Source organism: Centropristis striata, chromosome 1, assembly GCF_030273125.1.
Source record: "Centropristis striata isolate RG_2023a ecotype Rhode Island chromosome 1, C.striata_1.0, whole genome shotgun sequence".
Classification (NCBI taxonomy): domain Eukaryota; kingdom Metazoa; phylum Chordata; class Actinopteri; order Perciformes; family Serranidae; genus Centropristis; species Centropristis striata.
This window is the reverse complement of record NC_081517.1, coordinates 45,600,841-45,612,988: the sequence shown is the minus strand read 5'-3', so window position 1 is coordinate 45,612,988 and position 12,148 is coordinate 45,600,841. Positions and strand designations below refer to the sequence as shown.

Here is a 12,148-nt window from a genome sequence, read left to right as displayed (position 1 = left end):
AACTCTCTGGATTTATTTTTTACTACATTTGTCTCTAACCTGCTGATTTACTCTCTTATCTTGCTCCAAGACTTCCATCCAGGGAGAACGGCGGACGCACAGACATGTGAGTATCTTTTAACATATTTATATCACACTAAAAGACGCAATATCTGCCACAGAAACACTGAAAAAAAGGTGTTTAAAACCAGATCAAACAGTAAATCTGAGGGAAATGATCTTGCTGCATGGACAGATAATTTACCTTGACAAGATTTATTAAATTAAGATTATTAAATCTAGAAATAAGCATGTCTAGATGCATTAAGAAGTCTTAAAATAAGCTGAAAATGCTGGTTTTAAGATAATAGTACTTAAAAAGTAACTTTTTACTTTTAATTTAACCTTTTACAGCCTCAAATTAAGTGAAAAACACTAAATATAACCAATTACATATTTTGTTTTCTTACTTTTAGCAAATTAAGCTGAAGATTATGAAAAAAAGTATATATACATGTATGTTATTAGTTTCTTACCAAGATAAAAAAAAAAAAAACTTAAGATTAAAAGTGTTAGATCATTGATCTTGTTTTAAGAGTTAATTTCTTATTTTAAGTGTTCAACATGCTCATTACTAGATTTAATAATCTTAATTTAATAAATCTTGTCAAGGTAAATTATCTGTCCATGCAGCAAGATCATTTCCCTCAGATTTACTGTTTGATCTGGTTTTTAGACTAAACACCTTTTTACAGTGAATATCTTGTTGGTTGGAGCAGAAAGTTGAGTTTTAAAGAGACTTCGTGTTTATGGAGCATCACTTGTTTATTTCCCATATAGACGAATGTTTTTGGTTTTGAGTTGGAAGATTTTAAACAGTTGTCAATCATTAAAGAAGACAAAGAGAGAGAGAGAGAGTCAGTGAGTGGAAACAGTCTGTTGTTATCAGAGCTGGTTGTTGTTGTTGGGAACATGTTGGAGATAAAAGTCTCACGCCTCCATGCTGTTAAAAACACCTTAACTAACTGAAACTGTATTTTGTGGTTCCAAAACTAACTAAACTAACTAAAATGATAGTGAAAATGTCCTTCGTTTTGGTCTTTGTCAACTTTTCTCATCCGATATTTCCATTTCATGTAACTTTATATCAATCAATCAGACTTTATTTGTTTATCACTTTTCATACAAGAGAGATGTAACAAGTGCTTCACATAAAAAAGGAAAATAATGATGATAATAAAACATAGAAACAAGCAAACCAGGAGCAGTGTGTAAACACTGGAGGCAGATTATACATTAATGAAATAAAGGAAACATTTATTGTGACCTTATTGAATCTGGACCCAACAAATACCCCATTACAAAACAACTACAACTAATAAAAACTAAACTAATAAAAACTAAACTAAAACTCGCAAACTCACTCTAAAAACTAACTAAAACTAACTGAATTTGGAAACAAAATCTCAACGAAATTAAAACTAAAACTGATGAAAAATACCAAACTATCATAACTTTCTGGTACTTTATGGTTTGGAAGCACTGAGACTTAAAGAAAGACTCGTTCTGTCATCAGTTTGTGATTTTCCTGGAAAAAAAGAGAAATCAATCAAAATGTACATGTTCATTTTTGTAATTAACTTTTTGTTTTTTATGCATCAGACAAAAAATATAATCATTAAATAAAAGTTTCAGGCTGATTTTTATATATTATGATGAAGATGACATCATATGAAACCAAAACAGCTAAAACAATTATCTTATCTAGAATTATCTTGTTCTGAGTATAATTTACCCACTGACCATAGCTTTATGTGCTTATTTAATCATTAGTATTATTATTATGTGCTTATTTAATGATCTTATTGTGTAAAGACTTGTTTTTAGGATTGACATTGTGAGCTTTTTCATGCTTTTCAATCTCTTCAACTGTTGAATATGGTGAGTTTTTACCTCAAATATTGGTTCCAGTTGAGAGTTTTAGTTGCATGGAGTTTAAATGATATTTCTAAAGTATTTTCTACCACCAGTATCTACCCACAGATACTGGAATGAGAAAAAAACTTGCTTGTTTCAAGTATTTCTGGCTTATTTTAATGTTAATACAGTCAAGCTTTTCAAGACATAATTGCTAGGGATGAAAAAAAAAACTTTATATTTATACAGTAAAAAATGGAATAAAATGTCAATCTTAAATGTTAAATCAACAGTGTTAATATAGTTTTACTGTAATATTATAAAAAGTTTCACCGTATTTATGACAGTAAAGTTCTGTCAACCAGCTGGTTTCTACTGTAAATGAAACAGATTATTTTTGACAGTAGACAGTAAATGTTCTGTCCAGCGCTGCCATAATAACTCACGCAGTGTTTCCAGAGTAAATCTCTTCCTCCTCCTCCTCCTCCTCCTCATCCTCATCATCATCATCATCATCATCATCATCATCATCATCATCATCATCATCCTCAGCCTGCTGAAGGCTGCTGGCTCTGTTCCAACACTGATTTCTCCCTCGACTCGCCTGTTTGTCTCACAAACTGCTTTTCCTGCCTTTTTTCCTTGTTTTCCAGGTTTGTTTACAGCAGCAGCCTGTTGTTTCTGAAAAGTGACTTCACTGCAAAAACCAACTGACAAAAAACACGAAAATAAATTACTAAAATTAAGCAAAAATAAATATGGTGCGCAGGGGAGTTAAGAGCTATTCTCTGCTTTCAAATACATCATTTGTGAACACAAATCAATCACAATTTTGACTTATGCTTAAAAAATAACAAATACAACATATATGCATGGTTCTTTGTCCAAAATCAAAGCAAAGCTGCACTGAATAATATAATGACAACACTGCAAAAACCAACTGACAAAAAACAAGAAATAAATAACCAGAATGAAGCAAATACATGCTGGAAACAAGTCAAATTATCTGCCAGTGCAGTAAGTAAATGTTTCTTTGTATCTTTAAATAAGTAAAAAATATCTAGAAACTGGAAAAACAATGATGTCTGGAAATAAATACAAATATATTTATTTTGAGCAATTGTGGCTGACTGTAGTAACATTCAAATAAGCCAGAAATACTTGAAACGAGCATGTTTTGGTGATAGAAAATGCTTTTTAAATATCATTTAAACTCCATGCAACTAAAACTCTCAACTGGAGCCAATATTTGAGGTAAAAACTCACCATATTCAACAGTTGAATAGATTGAAAAGCATGAAAAAGCTCACAATGTCAATCCTAAAAACAAGTCTTTACACAATAAGATAATTAAGTAAGCACATAATAATAGTACTAATAATTAAATAAACACATAAAGCTATGGTCAGTAGGTAAATTATACTCAAAACAAGATAATTAAGATAATTTTGATAGATAGAAGAAGAAAATACTTGGTAGCTTCATGTTTTTTGCAGTGAATAAGTGTTTACTGAAAGATAAAATGTTTCTCAGTCATCTCTACATGTGTGAGCTGACAACAAATATCTGTTATGAATCTTTCATTATTCTCCATCTGATTGTTCCTGTGAACCATATTCCACCTGGTTGGAGGTTTGGATCAGTTCATCTGATTATAGAAGCGTTCACATGAGGCTGTTTGGCTGCTGTAATCAAACCAGAGACAATGAAGAAGAGAAATTAAAAAGGGACCTGAAAGAACACCGTGATTGATAATCGTGACAAGATTAAAAATGTTTTCCCAGAAACATTTCAGACAGCGTGAAAAACATCATAAAAACAGAATGTTATGATTTAAAAATGCTTCATGTGACCTTCATTCTGGTTTTATTCATGTTTTACACAAACCTTTTGGGGATCGGGGTTGTATAAAATGGAAATGAGCAACTGGTGAAGCTGAAACCAGGAATAAAAGAATCAACTTGAAGAACTCTTCTTCAACTTTTTTACATTCCTAGCTCATGTAAAACCAAAGATATGATATTTTTAATTTGATAGTACAGAAATATTTCAGCGTTGGTGGAGCTCTCTGTGTCATTTCACACATAGTTTGTTTTGAAGAGTTGCCTATAAATAAACATGTTTTTATGGGACTTTTTTGTATATAGTTTTATTATATTAAATCTTTTTACCTTTTTATATGTTAATTTTTGTATCCTATATTTATATTTTCAAGTTCTAAAACAGTTCATTGAGCATATTTGTGGTTTGTATTGTAGTAAATAGTATCATTCTTCAACTCGGATTTCATGATTTCTGGGCTCAATATGTTGATCGAGGAGGTTAAAGTGAGAAAATAATTGTCAGAAGTATTCAAAAACGGTCAAAACAGGTTCAGAGCCCAGAGGATCAATGTCAGCAGCAGCAGAATGAGAGAAGAACAGACTGAAGTGTTGCTGTGGTCACAATGATGGTTGCTGTTAGTTGTCGTAGTGACGTTAGAGGCCGTAGAGAGTCTGGAGAACTGTTGACTGGCTAGCTAGCTAGCATTAGCTCCCGCCCAAACCATCTCCTAGCGGCGGGGCCACCAGGGGCCACTAGACACCAGCAGGCTGGTGGATAATGTTTTGGAACCAGATTAGCATGAAAGCATGTTGGAATAAGCAGCTGGCTAGCTGGTTAGCTAGCTAGCTTACTAATTTCCTTCTTTCTAGCTAGTTAGCTATAGCCTGGGTCTACCCATGGCGTGGTGTCCATGGGCGATTTTTAGCCCTGCTTTTGGTATCCACCCTTTTTTCTAAAAAAAAAAAAAAAAAAAAGGGAACATAGGAATGACCCCCTTTGTTGTTATGCACCAATACAGCAAATTATTCCATGTGAAAACTTACTTTGCAGTAAAACTGACTTCTGATTCTGATTCTTTGTACTTCTCCGTCGTTACTTTCCACCCGTCGGCTTATCTGGTTGGTTATCCCTCTACAATGCTTGCTTTAATGGGAATATCTGTTCTACTGTTCTACTATTTCTGGTAACTTCTCTGAACAAGTTTAAATAACAGCTCGTCCCAACAGGCCCAGCTGAATCTAGACAGGAGGTTCTCTTCTTTAGCTGCTTCTATCTTCTGCCATTGTTGTTTATTTTAACATCAGAAGACCACAAATCAATGTTACAGTCCTGCATACATGCATTGTTTCTGATGTGAGTCTGATCACATTCCAGTGGAACACAGCAGCTTCCTGAGTGAATCAGACAGCACCTGTTATAGAAAACAGAAACTCAGTAGTCGTTTCAAACGTTTCAGGAAAAAGCCACTGTTCATTTGGAATGGAAGAGGAAGTGATGAAAGGAAATTCAATGAAATCACTTTCCATGAAACTGTGACTCAGAAATCTGTAGGAAACAATGTGTTGGTGTTAAAGTCAGAAGGAAGGAGGGAAAAAGCTCTCACACGTCTGGAACGTGACTTCTTCAGGATCATTTATATTTATATTTATAGTCATTTTAAGGACATTTGTCTCATGGCTTCACATCCATAGCAATAGTGTTTCCTTAATGCCTTTTTTACGTGATTGTGTAGGCATATCAGGTATTACAGCATTACAAGTTCTCTTCTTATCTTACTGACAGAAGTTTTACTGTCTCTATTGCTGATTTTATTTCCCACCGTCCTGTGGGGTCCCGCAGGGCTCGGTTCTGGGGCCCCTGTTGTTCTCACTGAACTTACTGCCCCGTACTCCGGTTTTTATTCTAATGGGACTCTATTTTATTTGTGTCTTGTGTGTTTAGCGTTTTAACAATTTTGCTAATTTTGTGTATTTTTTAGCCATTTTGTCTTTGTAAGTCATTTTGTTTTTTTTGTAATTTTGTGTCTTTTTTGGTCATTTTGTCTTCTCATTTTGTGTCTTTTTTGTGTCTTTTTTTAGTAATTTTGTGTCTTTTTTTAGTCATTTTGTGTCTTTTTTGTGTCTTTTTTTAGTAATTTTGTGTCTTTTTTTAGTCATTTTGTGTCTTTTTTGGTCATTTTGTGTCATTTTTTAGTTATTTAATGTCTTTTTTTAGTCCTTTAGTCCAACATAATGAGATTTTGAATCTTTTGAAAAAAGGTGTCAAATCTACCATATAAGAGGGTTCCATCCAGTTCTATCATTTGATACTAAATCTATTTGAGCTTGTCTCCAGTTTTACTTGGTATATCATCATCAAACTGAAACTGGCCTCATGGAGTTTACAGCCAGAACTTTAGAGGTAAATGTACAGTAGGGCTCCACGCTGCTTTGTTTTATAGTCTGATGGAGGCAACAAGTCTGGATTATTTGGAGCTTCTGGACACTCCACAGGGTTAAGTTACTTTTTATTTTTGTATTTCCTCCCTAGTATTCACAATCAGGGACATCTCCCTGTCCATCGAGCCCAGTCCTGATGTGACACTCTTATATGTTATATTTGACACCTTTGTTCACATTTGCAACATTTAAAAATCTTTATTGAGCATGATAGTGTTTTGATAGTAAAAAAAAATGACCAAAAAAGACACAAAATGACCAAAAAAGACACAAAAAGACTAAAAAAAGACAAAAAAAACACAAAATGACCAAAAAAGACACAAAAAAGACACAAAATGACCAAAATAGACACAAAATGGCTTAATAAAGACACAAATGACCAAAAAGGACACAAAATGACTTAAAAAAAGACAAAAAAAAACACAAAATGACCAAAAAAAACACAAAAAAGACACAAAATGACTAAAAAGACACGAAATGAGAAGACAGAATGACCAAAAAACACAAAAGACACAAAAAGACAAAAAATGACTTAAAAAAAGACACAAAATGACCTAAAAGGACACAAAAAGACTAAAAAAAGACACAAAAAAACACAAAATGACTAAAAAAGACACAGAATGACCAAAAAAGACACAAAATTACTTAAAAAAAGACACAAAAAAACACAAAATGACCAAAAAAAACACAAAAAAGACACAAAATGACTAAAAAAGACACAAATGACCAAAAAAGACACAAAATGACTTAAAAAAAGACACAAAAAAACACAAAATGACCAAAAAAAAACACAAAATAGACACAAAATGACTAAAAAAGACACAAATGACCAAAAAGGACACAAAATGACTTAAAAAAAGACACAAAAAAACACAAAATGACTAAAAAGACACGAAATGAGAAGACAGAATGACCAAAAAACACAGAAGACACAAAAAGACAAAAAATGACTTAAAAAAAGACACAAAATGACCAAAAAGGACACAAAAAGACTAAAAAAAGACACAAAAAAACACAAAATGACAAAAAAAAACACAAAATTACCAAAAAAGACACAAAATGACCAAAAAAGACACAAAAAAGACATGAAAAGGATTCAAAAATGGACAAATAGCCGTTTAAGACTCCATAGAGTTAATCTCATGTTTATTTTTTTTCCGTCCCCAGTATTCAGTATCAGAGACGTGTCCCTGTCCATGGAGCCGAGTCCTGACGTGACCCGGGACACCAACGTGACGTTGCGGTGCCGGGCGGAGGTCATCAGCGCGGGACACGAGGCGCTGAGTCGAGAGTACACGATTTACAAGGACAGCAGCGTCGTGTACACCAAGACCTCCAGCTCCTCCGAGGACCTGCTGTACCCGCTGGACCAGGCCCGCGTCTCCAACAGCGGCAAGTATCGGTGTAGGGTGACCATCGACGGGAAACAGGTGACCAGCGACGCCAAGAAGCTCTCAGTGACAGGTCGGTCTGTTGCCATGGATACAGTAGGACATGTTGTTGTGTGTTGCACGGTGCTAACACACACTGATTCACACACACTTTAAAAAAAGTTTTGTTGAATGAACATAATTTTATTATGACAAGTGGTTGCACGAAATTATTTTATCTGAATCTGGATATTTTATTATGTTGACTGGACTTATACATTTAAAGTAAATTTTTAAAAATTATATTATGTAATTTTTTCTCAATTATTTTTAGTTCATTTTACTCAAATTGTCTTAGTAAATCAAATTAAACCCACTTTAAATGAACTTAAATAAATTGTGTATGTTTTTTAAATATATTCTACTCTTTCAAATCAATTAAAATGTTTAAATTGTACCTTTTTTTATTAAGTTGATTCTAATTAAATATTTTTTAGCTTTCGTACATGACAGATGGAATGAACAGTCTAAACTGACAAAAAAAAATTTAATTTGGATGAATTAAATTTTTTCAAGCTAATTAAATAAAATAAGACTGTCATAATTCCGACAATATATGTTAAAATTACATGGGGTTTTTTATAAGTGGAGTTGAATAACACATAATTTCTATTAAAATATGCTTAAATAATATATGTAACATTTACTAAGGGTCAAAATCACTTTTTCCTGTGCATAAGATCCTTTAACCCATAGGAACCTATGGTGACACGGCTGTAACAAACACTTTAAATCTTCTATAATCTCCCATATTCAGCTGACAGGAAGTGACTTCTCCCAAATATGGGTGTGACTAGAAACAGACAAACATGCTGATTAGACAAAAGTTTTGTTTCCTTCAGCATGTTTTGTATTTTAGCACCATGTTTGTTTTCTCAAGTCCATAATTCTGTTGTTCAGAGTTCAACAGCTACAGCAGCTTGTTGAGGAGACGTACAAAGATTCAGTGTTATTTATATTCATTTATTGTTATTTTGTTACTCAAAAACAAATCTGAAATGGAATTTGTTGTCTAATAGCACTATTAAGGCAAGGTTTTATTAAGGCCAGTTTATTTATATAGCACAATTCAACACAAGCTAATTCAAAGTGCTTTACATAAACATTAAAAACAGCAAGACACGATTGAAAACAGTAAAAATTAAAACAATTAAACAATTAAAACAGGGAAATAGGAATAAAAATAAAAATAAGATAAAATAAGATACAGCAGGATAAAAAAAATAGATAAAATAATAAAAAGCACAAGTCAAACATTTATTAAAGTCACAATTTTGATATATGTTATTGAGATGCAAACAAAAAGGCAAAAGGTTAATTGTTTGTTATTTATTATTGATTTATTCTTATTTTGTTACTTAAAAACAAATCTGAAAAATAATTTGTTGGTAAACACGAAGCACTATTAATATCACAATTTTGATAAATGTTGTGGAGATGCAAAGAAAAAGGCAAATTTGTGTTTCTGTAAGCAGAAAATGTGTTTAGTTTATTCATTTTAAAATTAGAAATATTACAAACATTAATACCATAAACACCCAATGTAACGTATACGTCACATTACAGATCTCTGACATTTAGGGGTAGTATTTATTTTTTAAAAACATCATACACACACACACACACACACACACACATACATACTTTTCTTCTCTTTTGTAATATAGTTCTCTACGCTGTAAAAAATGTCTGTAGATTTTAGGGTGAAAAACTGCTAAACCACAACAGTAAAAGACGTAAAATGATAAATGAGTTAATTCAGTTTCAGTAACTGAAATACTGTAAATGTTTATATCAGACAAAACAGTAATTTTTACAGTTTAAAAAAATAAATAAATAAATTACTCCACTGTAAAACACTGTGGCACCATGTTTGTAACAAAAATATACTGTAATATATAAACAACCTGAATATCATGAATAAAGATGAAAGTGGCAAAAGACAAAAACTGAAATTTTGAGTTGAGTTTTTAGATGCAAATTTAAGTGAAAGCAACTAATATTCTGAGATAAAGTTTTAATGTGTAAGCCATCACTGTAATTTTTGCATTTATCTTTTGTAAAAAACACTTTTTCTCACTGTTAAATGTACTAAACACCATATCTCTAACAGAAATATACTGTAATATTTAATGGTAAAATCTTTAATTTATGCAGCATTTATAAAGTATTTTCTTGTCAATTATATGGCAGAACAGCGTTTCTTTTGATGGAAAAACTTTTTATTTTTTACAGTAAAATATGGAATAAAATGTCAATCTTAAACGTGAAATCCACAGTGTTAATATCATTTTACCGTAATATTAGAAAAAGTTGCACCGTATTTATTACGGTAAAGTTCTGGCAACCACAGCTGCTGGTTTTTACCATAAAAACAACAGATTTTTTACAGTGTATACTTCATAGATGTGTACATTTATTTGCTTTACTTGTTTAGAATAAATACCTTTTTGATTACAAATGCTGTCTATTTAATGTTGTACACCAGGGGTTCCCAAAGTGTGGTGCGTGGACCCCTGGGGGTGCGCGAGATGAAAAATGTAATGGCGGTCTGATAATTACACAATTACATTTTTTCCCCCACACAATAAAGAAGTGTAAATAAACATTTCCTTTGTAAAATGTAAAATCAAAAACTGTAATATTAATTAATAAATAAATGCAGGCTATTCAAAATGCACTTCATCTTAAAATGAAGCGTAGAAGAAGTTCTCTTCTTCATGTTTCCAGCCTGTTATGATGACGGGTTGTTTAGCTCCACGCTCATTTAAACTTGCTGCAATTTTTGTTCAACGCGGCTCAAAATATTATAACATTTTCCAACTTATGTGCTTTCTGCCTCTGATCCTGAGCCTTCATCATCCTCTTTGATATTGAAAGTGGAAGCTTGTTCATAATTTTGTTGCGTTATATTGAAACTGTGTTCAGGTTAATTCAAACGCGAGAGCTCATTGTTGTGATGGTGATTATTTTATTATATGTGTGTTCTCATTTGAGCATGATTAAACATGCCGCCTTTAATATGGCGATAAAAAAGCTTATTGGATTTTGTTTTTTTGACAACCTGGTCTCACAGAAATCCGTGAAATAGCCACGGAATCGCTCAAATTTCCGTGAAACTGACACGGATTTGGCTACAATGCAAGTTAATGCCAGTCATATCCCGTGGCTATTCCAACATACAAAGTGATTATGTACATTCACTGAGTGAATATTTAGAAAATAAAACATATATTTCTCGCTAGAAATGTGATCAAAATCCATTTTTATGCAGAAACTAAGTCAAAATATTGATTTTTCACTAAAAATGAGAGAACTGTCCGCCATGTTTTTTATTCTGACCGCCGGGACCTTGAAAGTCACGTGACTTGGAACAAACCAATAGGAACAAATATCCATGGAATAGCCGGGATATGATGTCATTAACTTGCATTGTAGCCAAATCCGTGTCAGTTTCACGGAAATTTGAGTGATTCCGCGGCTATTCCACGGATTTCTGTGAGACCAGGTTGTTTTTTGAAGGTGTGGGGGATTGGGGGTGCATCAACACGATTGGGACGTAGAAGGAGGTGCGCGGCTTAAAAACGTTTGGGAACCGCTGTTGTACACTATGAACGATATGTCAACCTCTTCTATGACTTTTTTCATAAAAGAGGCATCTTTATTTCCCAACAGAGGCTTCAGGTGTGTGTTTGTGTCTTCCAGGCCTTTCTAAACCAGTCCTCCGCCTCAACAAGGGCGTGGTCAGTGAAGGGGAGGAGATAACCGCCAACTGTTCAGCTCCTGCTGAGACTGGATCCATCTTCTTCTACTTCTACGAGGGATCCAAAGAGATCCTGGAGAAGCAGGTCCACTCCAACCAGGCCGAGGCCAAGCTGCGCTTCTCCACCGTCGGCGTCCACAGGATCCACTGCGCCTACACGGTCCTCGTAACGCCAGAGTCCTTCAAGTCTGAGGAGAGCAACACCGTCACTGTTTCAGTCAAAGGTGAGCAGATAAATGTCTGAACCAGGGATGGGCAACAGGAGGCCCGGGGGCCACATACGGCCCTCAGCCTCACCTGAAGTGGCCCTCAGTACAACTACATGCATTTGAGCATGAAATCTTAAAAGTTTAGTGTAAAAATGCACAAAATGACTTCTTGTAATTAATGTTGGTCTGCTGTTTTTGAACTGAAAAACAAAAAGAAACCACAGTAAGTGTTTTTTTTTAATTTGTTTCAAACCTTTTGTATTCCTGTTTATACTGTTAAACATGCAACATATTTGGTTCTTAAGATAAAACAAACTTTAGATTTAGAAGTGTTGGATAATTTATCTGGTTTTAAGAGTTAATTTCTTATTTTAAGTGTTCAACATGCTTATTTGTAGATTTAATAATCTTGATTTAATAAATCTTGTCAAGGTAAATTATCTGTCCATGCAGCAAGATCATTTCCCTCAGATTTACTGTTTGATCTGGTTTTTAAACACCTTTTTTGCAGTGCACATGGATTAGAGCATGAAATATGTTGAGTTACTGCACTATAAACATATTTAAAATGTCAGTTTCATCATATCT

General features: G+C 33.5%; 1 protein-coding gene across 5 annotated transcripts in view; it reads left to right on the top strand.

Moving 5' to 3' along the window:
* Nucleotides 1–12,148, top strand: part of pecam1b (platelet and endothelial cell adhesion molecule 1b) — a 38,919-nt gene that overhangs the window by 96 nt on the left and 26,675 nt on the right. For all 5 annotated transcript variants that reach the window (XR_009395147.1, XR_009395148.1, XR_009395146.1 and 2 more), the window contains exons 2-4: nt 71–106; nt 7,326–7,622; nt 11,294–11,575. Coding sequence is in view for 2 of the 5 variants with exons in the window: in XM_059343858.1 (XP_059199841.1) it covers nt 71–106; nt 7,326–7,622; nt 11,294–11,575 (615 nt within the window). In the remaining 3 variants the exon portion in view is untranslated. The remainder of the gene's footprint in view (nt 1–70; nt 107–7,325; nt 7,623–11,293; nt 11,576–12,148) is intronic.